This window comes from Plecotus auritus (assembly GCF_963455305.1).
Source record: "Plecotus auritus genome assembly, chromosome: 4".
In the NCBI taxonomy this organism is placed as follows: domain Eukaryota; kingdom Metazoa; phylum Chordata; class Mammalia; order Chiroptera; family Vespertilionidae; genus Plecotus; species Plecotus auritus.
Window position 1 is genome coordinate 62,932,336 of NC_137775.1, and position 21,656 is coordinate 62,953,991.

The 21,656-nt window shown below is 38.4% G+C and overlaps 1 protein-coding gene across 1 annotated transcript in view; it reads right to left on the minus strand.

The window, feature by feature from the left end:
• The window catches only part of TTK (TTK protein kinase), a 46,783-nt gene that overhangs the window by 19,010 nt on the left and 6,117 nt on the right, over positions 1-21,656 (minus strand). The window contains exons 5-12 of the mRNA XM_080663789.1: positions 19,782-19,925; positions 18,852-18,966; positions 18,601-18,673; positions 18,412-18,506; positions 16,279-16,366; positions 14,090-14,210; positions 7,681-7,829; positions 923-1,056 (exon numbers count right to left, since the gene is read on the minus strand). Coding sequence (XP_080519915.1) covers positions 923-1,056; positions 7,681-7,829; positions 14,090-14,210; positions 16,279-16,366; positions 18,412-18,506; positions 18,601-18,673; positions 18,852-18,966; positions 19,782-19,925 — 919 coding nt within the window. The remainder of the gene's footprint in view (positions 1-922; positions 1,057-7,680; positions 7,830-14,089; positions 14,211-16,278; positions 16,367-18,411; positions 18,507-18,600; positions 18,674-18,851; positions 18,967-19,781; positions 19,926-21,656) is intronic.

Sequence of the window (21,656 nt, forward strand, 5' to 3'; positions counted from 1 at the left end):
TGGGAACCGGGTGGAGGGGAGCTATAGGCGGAAAAAAGAGGAACAACTGTAATAATCTGAACAATAAAGATTTATTAAAAATTTTTTTAAAAAGTTAAAAAGAAATCATCTAATTTCACAAGAAATAACTACATCACTATCATAGTTAGCAATCATTCTTTAAAATATACTTAGTATAATAAAATGAGGTAATATATAGCAGAATTGTATTAAATAGGTAGGAGACTAGGTTGTAAGTACTCTAAAGGCCAGTTCTAATTAACATCAAAGATGATATTATGCACATGAAAAGCAAAAGATATCATTAAGTTATCCTGTAATAAGACATTAAAAATACTAGTATAGCCACTAATTTAAGAATATGATGTGTCACATCACTTTATTTCCTTTCTTTGAATGCCATTAATTTGCTTTTGTAATATCCCCAAGTTTCCTATCAGCAATGACCATCCCATTTCTTTACTCGTCCCTCATTCCTATCCACTCAAGTCTTATACCTTTGAACACTCCCAGAACCATTTGACCTGTAAAACCAACCCCTCTCAGAAACTATCACATTCCAAATTAACACCTCCTTTGCTATAAAGTATCCACCCTTTATCCACTCTAAGAATGTGGCCTTTAAATATCTCTCTCAATTAGAGAAGTATCCATGTGGCAATGCATGATTATCAAGTTTTGCATACTTAGAGTAGTTATAGGTTGCAGGTACAGACTACAATATGACAGAGACCTTCACAACAATCCTTAAAAATATATTATAGACACCTTCACCTCCCCTTTTACAGGTGAAAAAAAAATGATGCTGAGAAAAATAATATGAATTTTAAAAGTCTTAAAGTAAGACAGCAACTCCAGATCTATCTGGCCCCAAAGCCCATGTTATTTCTACTATACCAAGCTAAGAGTCAAAAGTAATTACCAGTTCATATAATCCTCCAGGGCCCTGCTACTGGGTGTCTTACAAACAGATTTTCGGTCAGTCCATTTTGGTACTGATATTGGCGGTGACTGCTTTGAAACTAAAGAAGCAGGTTGCTCAAAAGTGGTTTGTCTCTGTTAAACCAAAAGAAAAAAAAAACACTTCTAAAATAAAATAAAATCATATAAAAAGCATGCTAAAATAGGTAGACATATGTATTACAGACTTTCAATAACTTTTTAATACGGTGTTTTCCACTCTAAATTCTGAAGCCTGTTATATTTTGCTCTAAGATATTAAAAGTCAAGGTAAGGTACACAATATTGTTTAACAAAAGAGGATCTAATATCCTCTACCATCAGGTGTATTGTAACCAGTATTGAAATTTTATAATCTAAATAAGTACCCTGCCATTCTCCTAAAAACTACTCTTTCTCTAATCAATAAAATCACACTCCCCACTTTATGTCTCGGGGCAAAATGGCCAAATAGTAATTATTTATCAAAATCTGAAATAGCAAACACTTACCTTCTCCCTCATAAGAGACATGTATTTATTTCCTATAAATCCCAAAGCAATGATAAATGACCATCCTCTACAGCAGAGATGGGCAAATTACAACCTGCAGGCTGAATCTGGCCAGCTGCCTGTTTTTGTAAATAAAGTTTTATTGGAACACAGGTATGTCCACTTGTTTACATATTGTCTAAGGTTGTTTTCATGCTATAGAGGCAGACTTGTAATTATAACAGTGACCATTCTGGTCTACAAAGCCTACTAACCTTTTACAGAAGTTTGCCAACCCCTGTTCAACAGCATCTCAACCAAATAGAGAATCACATTTTGCTTGAACATTATTAACTGTGTACTCACTACTGTCTAAAGAGGTTCACTTCAATTTGGGGACAGAGTTATAGTTATTAGGAAGCCTTCACAGATGTTTAAATTAAGTCAGCTTCTCTATTATAATTTTTAACCTACTAGTTCACAGTATGCTCTTGAGAGCCACAATGCATAAATCTCTTCTACTTTCTGTCCTTTAAGTTTGAAAATAGCTAGCAAGGCCACTGTATCTCTTTTCTTGGATAAATTTTCCATTTCATTTAAGATTTTCTAAAATATATATTTGAATTAGTGGTCAGGGTGGTAGTGAGAAACTAATGGTAGTGGAAAGGAGAATGTAAATATTATAGTCATAGAGTGGGATGTTTGCATATGAGATTTTGGAGATCAGAACTAAGGATATAGGAATGGGTAGCTAATTAAAATTAAGACAGTGGTCATGAAGGAGGAAGAAGTTATGAATTTGAAAGCCAGCTGTAGGACTAGTGACATATAAAGTATAGAAACAAACAAACAAACAAAAAAAGATGACAGTTGTTGGTTTGAAGTAAATAAAAGTGATCCACAGCCTAATATGTTTAAGGAATGATGGGGAATCCCCAGGATGTTCAGAGATGACAGCAATTAGCAAGGAACAAGATGGTATTCCAGAAGGCAGAGCTTCAAAAGGGCAAGACAATAGAAGAAATGACATGGACATAGCAACAAGGACTTTGTAGCTCTCAGGTAAATTGCCTATTTTCTTTTTCTTTTTTCCTATGTGGTTCAGTGGTTTTTTTTGTGTGTTATTCTAAATCTCCACCGAAGACATATTTATTGATTTTAGAGAGAGAAGAAGGGAGAAAAAGAGAAACATCGATTGGTTGCCTCGCACATGCATCCTGACCAGGGATTGAACCTGCAACCTAGGTATGTGCCCTGACAAGTAATCAAACCTGCAACCTCTTTGGTGTACGGGACGATGCTCAACCAACTGAGCCACCTGGCTGGGGCGGTTCAATGATTTTTAATATATTCACAAGAGAGTGCAATCATCACCACTATTAATTACATACCATTTTTAGTGTCCTAAGAAGAAACTCTGTATCCATTTACATTCACACCCATTCTCCACACCTCCTAGTCTTAATGTCCAATCTACTAACCTACTTTCTATCTCTATAGATTTGCCGATTCTGAACATTTCTCATAAATGGGATCACATAATATAAGGCTTCTTTCACTTAGCATATTTTCAAGGTTCATCAATGTTATAGCATTTTTCAGTACTTCATTATTTCTTTATTATTGAACTAGTGGCCTGGTGCACGAAATTCGTGCACATTAAAAGGGAATTAATTAGAGGAAATACTTTAATATTGCTATTTGCCCTTTCTCTATAATAGAAGTGTCAGAGATGAAAGAAAATTAGTAAAATGTATATGAAAATCTCCCTCCTGTCAGAGTCTGGGGCGTGCCGAGGGACCTAGAGTCAAGTCCCCGCCCACCACCCACACACGCTTCGAAAATGCAGGAGACCCAGACCCGGCTGGCCCCACCCCCATTGGGTGAGACCCAGACCTGGCTGGCCCCACCCTCGTCATGCCCCTGCAGGCAGGGAGTGCAGCCTCAGGTCCCCCAACCTGATGCTGGGGAGGGGGCTGTGGCCTGAGGTCCCCTGTCAAGACCCGCCAGGCGAGGGGTGTGGCCTGAGGTCCCCAGGCCCGGTGCCGGGGTTGTGGGGGGGCCTGAGGTCTCCTGGCCTGGCGCCAGGGCAGGGGTTGCAGCCTGAGGTCCCTTGTCAAGCCCACTAGGTGAGGGGCACGGCCCAAGGTCCTCCATTAAGCCCTGCTGGGTGAGGGGTGCGGACTGAGGTCCCCCGTCAAGCCCCGTGGGGTGGAGGGCGCGGCCTGAGGTCCCTCGCCCTGGCCAGGCGCCATGCAGCCTCAGGTCCCTGCTGTTCAGTCATGATGTTACAGCGCCCTGGCTAATTTGCATATTCCTCTATTATATAGATAGATAATAAAAAATTAACAAAATTAGAATACCACACTTTGTTTACCACTCTCTAGTTCATGGATATTTGGGTTATTTCCATTTTTTGGTAATTATGACTAAAGCTGCTATGAACATTCATGTACAAGTTTTTCTGTGATTATATATTTTCAGTTTTCTTAAGTATATACCTAGGAGTAGTACTGTTGGATCATATGATAACTTTATGTTCCTTTTGAGGAACTGCCATACCATTTTCCAAGTAACTATACCATTTTATATTATCACCAGCAGTATATGAGGGTTCCACATCTTCATCAACACTTGTCACTGTCTCTTTTTAATTATAGCCATCTTAGTGGATATACAGTGGTATCTCATTATTATGATTTTAATTTTTATTTCCCTAATGACAAATAAATGGTTTTGAGTTCCTTTACCAAACTAGAGGTTGTGGGTTCAATCCCTGATCAGGGTGCACATGGGAGGCAGCCAATCAATATTTCTCTCTCACATAGATTTTTTTTTTCTCTCTCTAAAATCAATAAAAACAAAAACATATCCTTGGGTGAGGATTAAGCAAAAATAAGTGTAACAACAAATAGATGCCCCCCCCCATGCTCCCTGCCTCTCTCTTTCTCCCTTCCTCTCTAAAAATCAATAAATAAAAAATATTTATAGATTGGAAGTCCTAGCCAGAGCAATTAGGCAAGAAATAAAGTGCATCAAATCAGAAAGGAAAAAGTAAAACTGTCACTATTTGAAAATGACATGATATTAAATATAGAAAACCCTAAAGACTCTACCAAAAGACTATTAGAATTAACAAATTCAGTAAAGTTTCAAGATACATAATCTATATACAAAAATCTATTGCATTTCTACACATTAATAACGACCAATCAGAAAAAAATTAATAAAGCAATCATTTATAATTGCATCAAAAATAAAATCGCTAGAAATAAATTTAACCAAGGTGGTAAAAAAACACCTATAAACTGAAAACTGTAGAAACTAATGAAAAAACTGAAAAAGACACAAATAAATGGAAAGATGGTCCATGCATATAGATCACCTTAAAAAATAGTATTGTTGCCCAGCTGGTGTGGCTCTCAGTGGTTGAGCATCGACCTATGAACCAGGAGGTCAAGGTTTAATTCTCAGTCAGGACACATGCCCGGGTTGTAGGCTCGATCCCCAGTAGGGAGTGTGCAGGAGGCAGCCGATCAATGATTCTCTTTCATTACTGATGTTTCTATCTCTCTCTCCCTCTCCCTTCCTCTATGAAATCAATAAAAATAAATTAAGATATATATTGTTAAAATGTCCATAATAACCAAAGCAATCTACACATTCAGTGTAATCCCTATCAAACTTCCAATGACATTTTTCACAGAAATAGACGAATACTAAAATTTGTATGGAACTACAAAAGACCCCAAATGGCTAAAACAATTTTGAGAGAGAACAAAGCTGGAGGTATTACAACCATGATCTCAAACTATATTATAGTAATCAAAACAGTATGGCATTGGTGTAAAAACAGATACACCGATCACTGAAACACAACAGCGAGTATAGAAATAAACTCATAATATATGATCAATTAATTTAACAAAGGAGCCAAGATTGTTCAATAAGGAAAGGACAGTCTTCAATAAATGGTACTGGGAAATCTGGATAGCCACATGAAAAAAAAAATGAAACTAGACCATTATCATGCACCATACATAAAAATTAACTCAAATGGACTGAAGACTTGCATGTAGGATCTGAAACCACAAAACTCCTAGAAGAAAACATAGATGAATGAGTGTTGGTTATGATTTTTTGGATCTAACAACATAAGCAAAGACAACAGAAACAAAAATAAACAAGTGAGACTACTTCAAACTAAAAAGCTTCTGCACAGCAAAGAAAACCAGCAACAAAATGAAAAGGCAACCTAAAGAATGGGAAAAATATTTGCAAATCATATATTGGCAAGGGGTTAATATCCAAAATACATAAAGAACTCATAACTCAATAGCAAAGAAAACAAAAAACAAACAAACAAAACAAACAAGGAAAAACACACACAATCTGGTTTAAAAAAATGGGCAAAAGATCTGAACAAACATTTTTCCAAAGAGGATATACAGATGCCCAACAAACATATGAAAAGATGCTCAATACCACTAATCACCAAGGAAAAGCAAATAAAAACCACAATGAATTATCACTTCACGCCTGTTAAGTAACTTTTATCAAAAAGACAGGAAACACAAGTGTTGGCAAGGATGTGGAGAAAAGAGAACCTTTGTGCCCTGTTAGTGAGAATGTAAATGGATGCAGCCACTATGGAAAAGAATATAGAAAAATTAAAAACAACTTCCATATAACCCAGCAATTCCACTTCTGGGTATTTATTTAAAGAAAAGGAAAACACTAACCCAAAAAATTAATATGCACCCTCATGTTCATGTTCATTGCAGCATTATTTACAATAGCCAAGATATGGAAACAACATAAGTATCCACTGATGGATGAGTTTTTAAAATGTGATAAATATACACAACAAAATATTATTCAGCTTAAAGAATAAAATCTTGCCATTTCTTACAACATGGATGGACCTAAGAACATTATGCTAAGTGAAATATATCAAAGAAAGACAATACTAGATAGTATCACTTATATGTAAAAATCTTAACTTAAAAAAGTTACAGATTGGTGTCTGCCAGAGGTGGGGGGTAGGGTGGGAGGGTAACCATGGTAAACCATGGTAAAAAAGGGTTAGGGTTAGGGTCAAAAGGTACAAACTTCCATTATAAAATAATTAAGTTCTGTGATATAATGGACAGCATGGTGACTATAGTTAATAATACTGTACTGCATATGTGAAAGTTGTTTAAGTGAGTAGATCTTAAAATTCTCATCACGAGACAAAAAATTTTTGTAGCTATGTATGGTGACAGATGCTAACTAGATTTATTGTGGTGATCATGTCATGATATATACAAATATTGAATCGTTATATTGTACACCTGAGACTAATATAATATTATATGTCATTTATACTGCAATAAAGCAAAACAAAACTTATTTTTCATAAATGTGTACCTGTATTCACATGTAATGGGTATATTGTTATTTTTAATAAATTAATATTTTTTAAATCCTTGGTTTTACATTCTAATACAGTAAATACAGCTAAATATAACCAATGTAAACAAAAGCTCTCTAGGTGTCTCAATAATTAAGAGAGTAAAAGGGGGGTCCTAAGACCAAAATATTTGAGAACCACTGAGTAAGACTATAACAGATAAGAAATGGTGAGTGTGACCATGGACTAAAATAGGTATGGCTCTCAAGCAGTCTACCACATCATTCCTTCTGAAATGACCCCTAGCCACTGTTATAAATTCATATACATTGTCTAGTCTCTATTTTCTATTTCATCCATGAGGATGACAACAGTAAACTGTCAAGTGCTTTTGCATTGCACAAGTGCAAGGAGCAACATATTGTTTTCTATAAAGGGCAAGGCCATAAACATTTTAGGCTTTATTGACCAGATGATCTCTATGGTAGACTATTCAACTCTGCTGTTATAGTTTCAAAGTAGCCATAGATAGTAAGTAAATGAGTGGGTGTGGCAATGTTCCAATAAATCATTAATTACACACACAGGCTGAGAAACAGCTTTGACTCATAGACTAGTTTGCTAATCCTGCACTAGCCTACCAGCAATCTAGAAACACTACCAAAAATAGAAGAGTTCATCTTGACATATACTTTTACTGAACCTACTAATTACTTTGTGAATAATAAAAACATCCTTTAAGTAAACTATTCTACTAAATGTGGTGCATAGGAGTTAATAAAATAAGAAAACATTTAACATGGTCATCACATTTTCAACAATGGCCATGTTACACAGGGGAAAGGAAAGTGTTACCTCTGTATCAACTTTTCGGGTTATCTCTGGAATCTGCCATTGATTTGAAGATGCATCAGGATTCTGGTTTACATATTGTGACTTTTTCTTAGATTGCCATTGTTTTTGGTTACTTTCTGGAACCTTTGGTTCTTGATCTTCTTTAGGTTCTGAAATGTTTTTTGTTATTATCATTAAAATGCAAGAATATTTTATAATGACAAAATTAAACATAAATACTAGAACATGCTACAAATTATATTCGCATTTTGCTCTTAAAAACAAAGAGAGAAACTAAAAACTTTAGGCCAGTTGTTGACAATTTGCTTTTTAGCAAGTCAATTTTATAAACTTGCAACATGGCTATCCTATTAAGTAGTTAATTAGGGTTTTACCATCAGGCACCATTTTAAATTTAAATTCTTCTGGTCTTTACCAGAAAGCAAGTAAATAAATAAGTAAAAAATTATAAAAACATATATATGCCATAAAATCTTACTAATAAAAAGAAACTAATTCACCACTTTTCACAGACCTCTACTTTTTAACAAATATTTTACCTTAAAAATAGCCTGCAATTTACTTTAAGGGTTTCTGAACAAGAGCCTTAACAACATATTTTCTATTCTATGAATATCAATATTCCATTCCTATCATAATAGATGCAAAAATTCTAAACAAAATATTTGCAATTGATATACAAAAGGATAGCAAATTATGACTGAGTTGTATATGTTCCAAAATGCAAAGTTTGCTTAACATTTGTAAATCAATTTGTCATAACAGAAAAGAGAAGAAAAAATATGACCAACTCAATAAACACAGAAGAGTTTAATAAAAAATAAGCACCCATGCCCGGCCAGCATGGCTCATGGCTCAGTGTTTGAGCGTCGACGTATGAACGAGAAGAAGGTCACTGGTTCAATTCCTGGTCAGGGCACATGCCCAGGTTGTGGGATTGATCTGCAGTAGAGGGCATACAGGAGACAGCCAATCAATGATTTTCTCTCATCATTGATGTTTCTGTCTCTCTCTCCCTTTCCCTTCCTCTCTGAAATCAATAAAGATATCCTATCTAATAAAAGAGTACTGTGCAAATTAACCATCACACCACAACAAAATGGTGGCACCCATAGCCACAAGATGGCGGTGTCCAGTCCTCTCAGCCCCTCCGGAGTCCCCCAGTCTCAAGGAGGGCTGCCGCTGACAGCCTGCAGAGTAAGCAGCCTGGCGGAATGCTGCCCAGAGGCCCTCCTGACCCTTTATAAAGAACAAAAACAAATTCACTTCCCACAGCACGATCCCCTGCCAGCGGCAGCAGCCTGGGCTGGGGTCTCTCCGCTCCCCCACGGCCGATCCCCTGCCAGTGCCGGCAGCCTGGGCTGGGGTCTCTCCGCTCCCCCACGGCCGATCCCCTGCCAGTGCCGGCAGCCTGGGCTGGGGTCTCTCCGCTCCCCCACGGCCGATCCCCTGCCAGTGCCGGCAGCCTGGGCTGGGGTCTCAGCCTGGCAGGGGCACCACAACCCCACGGCGCGATCCCCTCCCAGCGGCAGCAGCCTGGGGTCTCAGCCTGGCAGGGGCGTGCACCTCCACGGCGCGATCCCCTCCCAGCGGGGGCAGCCTGGGGTCTCAACCACTGAGTCACACCAGCCAGACAGATATGGAGGAATCTTAAATGTTTCTTTTTTAAAAATATATATTTTATTGATTTTTTACAGAGAGGAAGGGGAAGGGTTAGAGAGCTAGAAACATCTATGAGAGAGAAACACCAATCAGCTGCCTCCTGCACACTCCCCACTGGGCATGTGTCCCCAGCCAAGGTACATGCCCTTGACCGGAATCGAACCTGGGACCCTTGAGTCTGCAGGCCAATGCTCCATCCACCTAGCCAAACCATTTAGGGCTGTCCAATATGTTAAAGAAAAAACCCTATCTAATAAAGAGGGAATATGCAGGGAGGGCATTTGGGGGTGACCGGGTTGTCAGGGGAGAGCAGTTGGGGACAATCGGGCTGGCAGGGGAGCAGTTAGGCGTCAATCAGGCTGGCAGGGGAGTGGTTAGGGAGTGATCAAGCTGGCAGGCAGAAGCAGTTAGGGGCAATCAGGCAGGCAGGTGAGCAGTTGGAAGCCAGCAGTCCTGGATTGTGAAAGGGATGTCCGACTGCCTAAACTGTTTAGGCAGTCGGACATCCCCTGAGGGATCCCAGATTGGAGAGGATGCAGGTTGGGCTGAGGGACACCCCCCGGCAGTGCACAAATTTCGTGCACTGGGCCTCTAGTGTGTGTGTGTGTGTGTGTGTGTGTGTGTGTGTGTGTGTGTATATATAATCAACACCCAGTCACTTACAAAAAACTAATGATAATCCAGGTGTAAAGCAAAACCCACTGATTTGATACTAGGTAAAGAGTAGCTACAAAAATCTACAGTAATTATCATACAAGGGTAACATTGAAAGCAGCCCCCTAAAATATGGAATGAATCTGACTGGCAAGGCTCAGTGGTTGAGCGTTGGCCTATGAACCAGGAGGTCAATGGTTCAATCAGGGTCAGGGCACATGCCTGGGTTGCCCAGGCTTGATCCCCGGTGTGAGGCATGCAGGAGGCAGCCGATCAATGATTCTCTCTCATCATTGATGTTTCTATCTCGCTCTCTCTCCCTTTCTCTCTGAAATCAATAAAAATATATTAAAAAAATAAATAAAATATGGAATGAGACAATGCCACCTGTCATGCCTTCCATTCATCATTATACTGAAGGTGTTAAGTGCACTACAGCAAAGAAAAGAAAGTTAAAAGATTTGGAAGGAAAAAAATGTTATATGCTTTTCAAACAAGAATCCATAAGAAAATATTAAAATTATTCAGTGAATTTAGCAATGTCACTGTATCTAAGATGAATAATTAAAAATCAGTTGTGTTTTTTATATACCAGCAACAAATAATTAAAGGATACAAATTTTTAAAGATCCCATTTATTTTAGTATTAAAAAATATCAAATATTTAGGAATAACTCTAGCAAAAGATAAGCAAAATCTCTATTCAGAAAAACAGTGCTCTCAATATTTTAAAGACCACTTAAATGAATGCGTCAGTAGACTAGAAAATTTATCTGTTAAGATCTGAGTTTTTCCCATTAGATCTCAATCAAAATCCCATTTTAAAAAAATGTAGTCCAATAGATACTAATACCTATATAGAAATCCAAAAGGCCCAGAATAGCTAAAAATAGCCTTTAAGAATAACAAAGTTGGAAGATTGGCACAGATATGAAAGAGAGCGAAGTTGGAAGACTTTCTGACAGATCTAAAGACTTATTGCAATAAATAAGACAGTACTGTATTAGTAATGAAGACAAACAAAAAGAACTACAGAACAGAGAAGAATCTAAAACCACACATCACACACAGGATCACCTAATTTACAACAATTCAGTGAGGGAAAAGAGGGCCTTTTCAATAAACACTGATAGATCAACTAGATAAACACATTGGAAAATAGGATCTTGACACTTGATCGTACATAAAATATATAGAACTATGTTTGTGATCTTAGAGTAGGAAAATATTTGTTTAAAGACACAAAAAAACACTCACCACAAAAGAAAAGATTAATAAATTAAAAGGCATTATAATTAAGAACTTCTTTTCATCAAAAGTCTTCACTACATAATGGAAGAAGTCACTTATTATGCATATATCCAACAAAAGGATCTGTATCTAGGTGATATAATATCTCCTAAAAATCAATGAGAAAAAGAAAGAAAACCCAACAGAAAAAAATGGCAAGAGACTCCAATAAGTACTTCATAAGAAGATATCCAAATAGCCAATAAATATACAAAAAGATGTTCAACAGGGCAGGCTAGAAGAGGTCATGGGGGAAAAAGAGGGACAATACTTTCAACAATAAAGATTAAAAAAAAAAGATGTTCAACATTATTATACATCAAGGAAATTCAAATTAAAACCACAATGAGATATCACTTGACAGCATCAGAATGTCTAAAACTAAAACCCAACAATAAAACGATTGAGAAGAACATGCTGGTCAAAGGTACAACCACTCTGGAAAACTGTTTGGCACTATCTACTAAATCAGTGGTCAGCAAACTGTGCAGTTTGCTGCTCTGTTGACTAATGAGTTTGCCGAACACTGACCTAGACTCTCGATTCCAATAATTACAGGCTGTTGTTGTTCCTTGTGATTAAGCCCCTAACTAAGTGAATGTATGCACATGCTTTGACCCCACAACCCTCACCCTTTGAATACACTACATAGAGATACATATGTATGGTATTGCATTGTACTCTTATGACTTGGACAGTTTTTCTGATTAAAAGTTTTACTATAGCCCTAACTGGTTTGGCTCAGTGGATAGAGCGTCGGCCTGAAGACTGAAGGGTCCCAGGTTCAATTCTGGTCAAGGGCATGTACCCAGTGGGGGGTGTGCAGGAAGCAGCTGATGGATGTTTCTTTCTCATCGATGTTTCTAACTTTCTATCCCTTTCCCTTCCTCTCTGTAAAAAATCAATATATTTGAAAAAAGGAAATAAACCTATGTTTCTATAAATACTGAAGCTTTAAAAAAAAGTTTTACTATATAATAAAGTATTATTGGCACAAGTCTTCATTTAAAACCATTAAATTATGTGTCAGGTTAGTACTATTAATCATACCAGTTTATAACAGACACCATACAAAGTATCTATAATAATAGAAGGGTAATATGCTAATTAGACCTGATGTCATTCCAGACAAAGACAGGGCCGGAGGGAAGCCCAGGTCCCGGGTGCCAGAGGGAAGCTGGTGCCAGCAGCCGGGGGAAGGAAGGCTTACTCCTGCATGAATTTCATAGATCAGGCCTCTAGTAAAATATAACAGTTTCCCCCAAATACTAAGATTAAGGATCTATTCCCAACCAAAATAATGGCAAAAAGACTATTCTAGGGTGACTAATCATCCGAGTTTGCCAGGGATTGAGGGCTTTCCTGAGACATGGGACTTTCAGGGCTAACCCAGGAAAGCCCAGGATAACCCAGACAAATCTAGTTTTGTCCCAGTGCCCCTTCTCAGTACAAATAAAAGAAAAAATTGCATTCAATATAGCAACCTTTGTTTGGACAATGATCATCCAATTCACAACCCTGTCCAAAAATCTTCAATGATACTCTGACATCTGAAAGAACAAAACATTTAAGCCAGCCATTCAGTCTGATCTCTCATTATCTCTATACTACCTATTACAGTTTTCAGCCTAACTGGACTGTCTTTTGTTCCTAAGATGTTTCATTCTTTTGTTTATGCTATTCCTTCCATTTAAAAGTTACTGCTAGTCCTTTCTATTTAAACCCTAACAGTTTTTTACATTTTTTCTCTTCTACAAAGTATTACCTTATTTCCCCTAAATTAGATCCTCAAATTTCTCCTCCCTCTGAATTCTCATATGTGGTTCTCATGACACTCTCTACATTCTACCCAGCATTATATTTAGCACTATATCTCCCACATTGGATGGCGACATCCTTGGGACTCTGGTTCATTCATTTACATATCCTTAGAACATTTATCATAATACTCATATAGTGGAAAACTGAATGTGTAATTAAAGAGGAAAAGGAGAATTGTCATTTAAAAACAGCTTCTGTGTCCTTTCCAGAAAGTATTTGTCAGGCCAACTGAGAAAAATAAGTCAGCTCCATGGTACTTTCCTTCCACTCTTTCTTTTATGCACCTTTTTATAAATAAATTTCCTTTGCCACAGAATTCAATACTTTTTATACACTCTTTATAATTCAACTGAAATACAAGGTCTTATATCACAACTAGTAGCCCTGCGCACAAATCCGTGTGCCAGTAGCTCACAGGTAGCTTGCTGCCGCCCTCCAGTAGCTCTCCGCCTGCTGTCTCACCCTCCTGTAGCTCCCCCCGCCCCCCTTCCTCTGGCCCCCCCTCATAGCTTGCTGCCCTGCCCCCTCCTGTAGCTCTCGCTGCCCACTTGTAGCTCGCTGCCCCACCCTCCTGCTGATCCGTGATCCGGTCATTACGTGGTTGGTCATTACAACCATTTGCATATTACATCTTTATTATATAGGATTAGGTGGCTGGTTAGCATTCACAAACAAAGTAGTATTGCTTTCTTTTTAAATTTTATTTTACTTTTTAGTGTGTGTGTGTGTTTTCCTTTTAATTTATCTTTAGAGAGAGGAAGGGAGAGGGAAAGAAACACTGATGGGAAATGAAAACATCAATCGGCTGCATCCTGCACACCTCCCACCAAGGATCGAGCCTGCAACTCTGGCATGTGCCTAGACTGGGAATCAACCCAGCAACCCTTCATTGCACAGGATGATGCCCAACCAACTGAGCTATACTGGCCAGGGCCAAAGTATAGCTTTACTTAATTAAGGAAGTCTATTTTATCACTCTTACCTTCTAATTTCCCTAGAGAACTTGATTCAGTTTTATTCTTCATTGTTACGGAATCAGTAATAAGTTCAGAACTCTTCTCATCTGACACCAGAGGTTCCTTGGAATGGATATTTTGAACAGACTATATGGAAATAAGATATAAATAATAGAAGTCTCATAAGCAGTAGTAGTACTAATTTGTCTTAGTGTTCAATATACTAAAGTCTCATTATTGCTAGGGAAATAATCTGTTATAATCACATGTAGACTCACATACTCCTAGCAAAGATTAACTTCCTGAATTACTGACTATAGCAATAGGAATGACGATAATAAAAAATTTGGCCAATTTGTTTTTTTTAATTTTATTATTTAAAGTATTATAAATAGTAGTACATATGTCTCCTTTTTTTCCCCATTGACCATCCCCCGGCCTCCCCTAATCCCCAGCACATGCCCTCATCCCCCATCCCCCTCCCCCATGCCTTCCGTCCATTGGTTATGCTTATATGCATGCATACAAGTCCTTCAGTTGATCTCTTACCTTCCCCCCAACCCTCCCCAGCCTTCCCACTGTAGTTTGACATCTATTCAATGCTTCTTTGCCTATCTATTTTTGTTCATCAGTTTATAATGTTCTTTATATTCCACAAATGAGTGAGATTATGTGGTATTTTTCTTTCATTGATTGGCTTATTTCACTTAACATAATGCTCTCCAGTTCCATCCATGCTGCTGCAAATGGTAAGAATTCCTTCTTTTATACAGCAGCTTAGTATTCCATTGTATAGATGTACCACAGTTTTCTAATCCACTCATCTGCTGATGGACATTTAGGCTGTTTCCAAATCTTAGCTATTGTAAATTGTGCTGCTATGAACATAGGGGTGTATATATCCTTTCTGATTGGTGTTTCTGTTTTCTTGGGATATATTCCTAGAAGTGGGATCACTGGGTCAAATGGCAGTTCCATTTTTAAGTTTTTGAGGAAACGCCGTACTGTTTTCCACAGTGGCTGCACCAGTCTGCATTCCCACCAGCAGTGCATGAGGGTTCCTTTTTTTCTGCATCCTCTCCAGCACTTGAAGTTTGTTGATTTGTTGATGATAGCCATTCTGAAAGGTGTGAGATGATACCTCATTGTTGTTTTGATTTGCATCTCTTGGATGATTAGTGACTTTGAGCATGTTTTTATTCATCTCTTGGCATTCTGTATGTCCTCTTTCTAAAGGTGTCTATTTAGGTCCTTTGCCCATTTTTTTGATTGGATTGCTTATCTTTCTTTTGTTAAGTTGTATGAGTTCCCTGTAAATTTTGGAGATTAAATCCTTATCGGAGATAACATTGGCAAATATGTTCTCCCATGCAGTGGGTTTTCGGCCAATTTGTTTTCAATGAGCATGTTAATCAATTGCTAAAATATGTTCACTTAAAGAGTGAGGTTAGAAAGTTTGAATCTAACATAAAATATGACTCACTATTTTTTTAGTATGGTCATATTTTATCACCAAAAATAACATCAATAGTCAAAATTAAGGTCTGTGTAAGTCTAAGACAGTTATTCTAAATCCAGAAAAATTTTAACTAAACTGCATTCTTCTCTAAGATAGTTGTGATTAGTTAAAATTATTATTTTAAAGCAAACACCATGAAAGAGAAGAATTATAGAGTATACAATTGAAAAGACCTGTGTTGTGGTGCCAGGGAAAAACTCAAGTACAATAAGGATAATATAACCCCTAAAAATCAGTGCACCAGAGACTAAAACTTTGTTGCTGAAGTCCACAATGTTGCTCTGCCATATCAGCACATCAGACTAAGACCTCACCCCTTCCCCTCACAATTTATTCTCTCCTTTTTGTTTAAGATGTCCTGCAAGATCGTATGATTAAACACACAAGAAACGGAAGCTGGGGGAAATGATTTCCCCCAGCCATTCCCAAGCACAGGCCACCGAGTCTGCTAAAGCACATGCATAAGAAGTGTTACTTCATTTATCCCAGAAAATAGTTGATCTCCACCTCAGTCTTGGAGAAAGACTGGGTATAGGACTTCTATACCACTTCCCCTTAGTGGTCCTACATCTCTAGGAACTTCAGGAATACTGTTAAAGATATCATATAAACTATCAGTTGCCTTCCACAGAAAAAGCTCCGTGAACTCTGGCTCAGGAACCCTAGCTCCATATAAAAATTCAAAATTGGAATTACCTTTAAATTTCTTAATTCACAGGAATCATTGTCACTTGATTTAGATCCAGGCACAATCACTTCTCGGTATTCTGTTGTAGTGGTCTGTCTATTGCCCACAAAACAAAATAATTTTAACATTTAATTTGAAGTCAATGTTTTCAATATATTATTTTTTTCCCATTTTAAAGTTGGCTTATTAACTATACATTTTTTAATTGGAAAAAAATCTCTTGGAAAGATATTTTAAAAAATAGCATGATTCTAGCACAAATGTGATTAAGTTAGGTGCTGAACAATGACAAAATTGATAAGAGATTGGCCCTGGTCTGTGTGGCTCAGTCCCATATACCAAAGGTTGCCTGTTAAGTTTGATTCCCGGTCAGGACATATGCCTGAGTTGTGGGCTGGATTCCCTGGTCGGGGGTGGGCAGGAGGTAGATGATCAATGTTCTGCTCTCACATTGATGGTTTTTTCTCTCTCCCTTCCTCTCTCTCTAAACATCAATCAAAATATATTTTTTAAAAGTGATAGATGGCCTGGCCAGTGTGGTTCAGTGGTTGAATGCTGACCTATGAACCAGGAGGTCACAGTTCGATTCCTTTGGGGCACATGCCCAGGTTGCAGGCTCAATCACCAGAAGGGGGCTTGCAGGAAGCAGCTGATCAATGTTCTCTTTCATCATTGCTGTTTCTCTCTCTCTCTCTCTCTCTCTCTCTCTCTTCCTCTCTGAAATCAATAAAAAAAATATTTTTTAAAAAGTGATAGAGATTGGCAAGTAATTACATACTTCATTATGTAATAAGTAACAATTGAAATTATGATGTGACTGTGGGAAAGGAGAAAGGGACAGCAATAGGTAGAACTCCACTCCAGATGGCAAATAGCTTAAGGATAGAAACTAGACTATAAACCTTCTATGGGTTTCCATAGTGCCTAGCATACAGTCTATCATAACAAGCAAGAAAATAACTGGTTTGGTTTTGTTTTCTTGGGAGTGTGAGAAACTCTCTATTCTTCAGCTAGATATTTGAAATGAAGATAACAAGATAATACATTCTGGAACTTAACCTGACATTTTGGAGCTTGACAACCTGACAACGAAAATATTCTTTTAATATCAATATGTGTCGAACCCTAAGTATAATAGAAGTTTTAGAAGACACCAACTGAAAACAACCAGTTGTGTTTCTAAAGTTTACTTGCCAAGTGATTCTCTGGAATCCAAAGAGACTTTTCAAATAGAAATGATGTTATATAGTGATTAGAGTTAGGAATAGGCCAGAAGTCCCTTAGCTAAGCTAGAAACTAGATTCCCATTTCTTTCAAGGGAATAAAGACCCTCGCTGAAAGAAGAAGGATAATACATTGGATGTAATAAACAACATTTTATCTCTACCTACTCCGCTCCACTTCTTGATCCCCTAGCTTCTGAAGCAAATGAATGAATTCATCTTCCTTCCAAATGATGGCTGGAAAAGAAATCATCTCCAGACTTCCTTCACCCCTGCTATGGAGACTTCTAAATACACACTAGGAAGAAACTCTTACCAGAAAGGCTACTGATTTAAGTGAGAAATGTTCAAACAACAGGAGTTTGGGGATGTTTGCATAGTCTTTTAAGCTTCAGGTGTCTTAACGTTTTTTCCTTTATGTTTCCTATATTTTAATAGTGCCTTTAATGAATATTTTTATTTTTTTAAATTATCCTTTTGTTGCTGTTAATCCTCTCCTGAGAATATTTTCTCCATTGATTTTTATAGAGTGTAAGGGAGGAAAGGAGAGAGAGAAACATCAATGTGAGAGACACATTGATTGGTTGCCTCCCACATGCACCCCGACTGAGGCCTTGGATCGAACCTGTAACCCAGTTATGTGCCCTTGACTGGGAATCAAATCCACGACCCTTTGGTGTGTGGGCCAATGCTCTAACCACTGAGCATACCTACCAGGGCTAATGAATAATTTTAATAAGTGAAAAGGCAAAATAGTCATATTCTTCACTCATTTCTTTGTCCCTGACATTTAGAGATTTGGTAACCTTTAATACTAAATAAAATTTTAATCATAATTACTATTATGCAGTAAAAGACTTTAAGACCATTTTGCTATCAATCTTGAAAACAAAGCAAAAACTTAAAATCCAAACATACCTTTTTGTAAATCTTGGTACAACGGAATCATCAGTCTCCTCATGACAATCCGGGCTATTTAGAAGATTAACTGGGATTCTTCCAAATGGACATGACTAAAAATGTTTTGAAACATTAAGTGACCAACTAGGAAATAAACAAAGACCTTACCACTACCAGCTTAATCAAAGTAAATTAAAACTAACTCACCCGTTTAGCTTTGTTTGTTTGTTTTAAGGGATTTCGATGACCTATGTCTGCATCTTGAGGAGGCACGTTCTCTCTAAACAGAAAGAAAATACCCCCAATTTGTAAAAAAAAACAAAAAAAAAAAACATTAAAATATGTATCTTCATTAACTACTAAACGCTGTTATCACTTTTACATGAAAATATGTATGTAAACATATAAATAATATAAATGTATGATGAGCATTTAAAATACTGGTTCAGTTTCCTCACCCGTACAAAAACCTGGCTTTTGTAGTCTGTCCTCTGGAATCACAACTGATGTCTCTATTCTGTAAATGTCCAAGTGAATTGGGGAATGATTCTTGCGCACTTAATACCGGTAATGCTGTAAAATGTTTGAAACTGTGATTAAACTTGTAAAGACATATGGAATACACAAAAATGTAATCTCACAAGTAAGAATATTTAAAGTCAATTCATAGATCTGTCGCTAAGTAAGATATACAGATATGAAGATGTTTGCAAAGATAATTGTCTAACTATATTTAATAACTGTTTCATAATCACATATTGTTTCCCCAGGGTAAAGACATAAGCCCTATTTCCAAACACAAAAAGTGATTCTTCTGCTTAGATTGAGTTGTTTTTAATGTGTTACCAGTGAAAGTGTGATCAACAACAAAATATCCCACATAATAGTAAAGACTTCATTACTTCTAAATGCCTTACCTCCTTTAAATCTGAAATTCAAACTTATATTGTGACCATTCTACATCAATATCTATACTAATAAAAGGGTAAAAGCTAATTAGACCGGGAGACCTTCCGGACATCCTTCCGGACAAAGCCATGGTGGCAGGGCCGAGGCAGAGGCAGTTAGGGGCGATCAGGCCAGGAGGGGAAGGCAGTTGGGATCGAGCAGGCTGGTAGGAGGGTCAGTTGGGGGCGAGCAGGCCAGCAGGCAGAGTGGTTAGGGGCAATCAGGCAGGCAGGCAGGTGAGCGGTTAGGAGCCAGCGGTCCCGGATTGCGAGAGGGATGTCCCACATTGGAGAGGGTGCAGGCCGGGCTGAGGGACACCCCACCCCCCATGCACGAATTTCGTGCACCAGGCCACTAGTTTTTCTATAAAATACTAACCTTAATCCTTTTTCACAGGTAATCAACCGCAGAAAAGTATCAGCACACATTGATACATTTACCTGATAAACTCTTCTTTTCCTCCTCTGGAAGCAGCTGCTTTTTTCCAAGGTTTAAATTCTGAATGGCAATTTCTAGCATTTGTAGTGGTACTGCCCCACATTCTACAGCTTTATGAAGAAGTTGTTTACTTTTTTTTATATTACCTAAGGAAGTAAAAAATGATTATTTTAGTGCAGCCATCTTCACTCTCCAGATTCTTATTTGTCAGGACCTTGAAAACAATTAAAAAGCTTTAGGCAAAAACGCTCATTTCAAGTCTCTTGAGCTTTATTTTATAAGCAAATAGGCAACCTCACTTCTGACAAACAATTCATGTCAAATGGTTAACTTATGTAATATGTGACTGGTGTAATTATGTATTAGTGTATCACCACCGTCCATTTTCAGAAGTAAAAGAAGTATAACAAAGCAGTTATAAAGTGGAGACACCTTAGAACCTCAGGAAATTTAGGCAAAGGGAAAACTAAGCCCTAGAGATTATAATAGTCCCAAGAGCAGCAATCTGTTACAATGCAGTATAATAACAATCATTCATGACATTCAGTCATTAAGAAAAGGTTGACATCTTTTGCTAAAGGGAATTCTCCATCAAAGACTCTAGTGAGAAAAAAAAAAGTAATGATAGCTAATCTTTAGCTATCAGACCTAGCTACACCACCCCAAAAATGCAAAAATAACTACCATAATTACCTTTCTGACTACAGATAAATTACCAAAGAAATTTTTTTCAACTGAAAAATTACCCAATCTATTTAGTCTACTATTTTGTTTATAAATACTACAATGTATACATTACATATCTTATAGAATACTAGAGGCCCAGATGCATGAAAATTCAAGCACTGGAGTGGGTGGTCCCTCAGCCCAGCCTGCCCCCTCTCACAGTCCGGGAGCTCTCAGGGGCGGGAGGCAACCTGGCAATCAGGGGAAGGCGATGCCCCCATCACACCTCTGCTGCTGCCACTGTCAGCAGCGCAAGCCTCGGCTGGCCCTGAGCCTCGGGCCAGTCCTGGGTGGCTGGGGGGCTGCAGGCGGGTCTGGCTGCACCACGCACCTGCCACCCCTCCAGCGGGGCTGAAAGGACTGGGGGACTCCGGCGGGGCTGAGGGGACTGGGCACCACCATCTTGTGGCTATGGGTGCTGCCATCTTTGTGATGGTGTGATGGTCAATTTGCATATTCCCTCTTTATTAGATAGGATGTTTTAAACATTTATGGGAGTCACTGAGCTATGCTATGAATTTGACACTTAGGGTGTTAATATGATTAAGAGATTGCCTCTAGCTTCAGACAGTTTACAAGTTTTAAGAATATAAATATACTAGGGGCCCGTTGCACAAAATTCGTGCACTGGGGAGGGGTCCCTCAGCCCAGCCTGCCCCCTCTCACATACTGGGAGCCCTCAGGGAATGTCCTACTGACTACTTTGGCCCGCTCCCAAAGGGGAGCGGGCCTAAGCCGCAGTCTGGCCTCCCTTTGTGGGAGGTGACTGGGCTGATCAGGGGAAGGCGCCAGCCCCATCACCCTGCTGCTGCAGCCACTGCCAGTCACCGCAGCCGCCAAGGTATTTTCATCAACATGGACTCCAGTCCCTTCACCATGAAAAAATGACAACTTTCTTTAGGCATTTTCAAGATGTCTTTCATAGGATATGACATTTTTCTTTTTTTTTATCCTCACCTGAGGATGTTTCCATTGATTTTTTTTCCCCTTCATTCTGATCGCAGGCTCAGCCCCTGCCCAAGTCTAAAGCCTCCGCCCAAGGCTTTAGGCTTGGGCAGGGGGCCCCCGCCCCTCCGATGGCTGGCTCTGAGTGACCTGGTTGCCGAGGATGTTCCCGGGACCCAGGTACATATGCAAATTAACCGCCATCT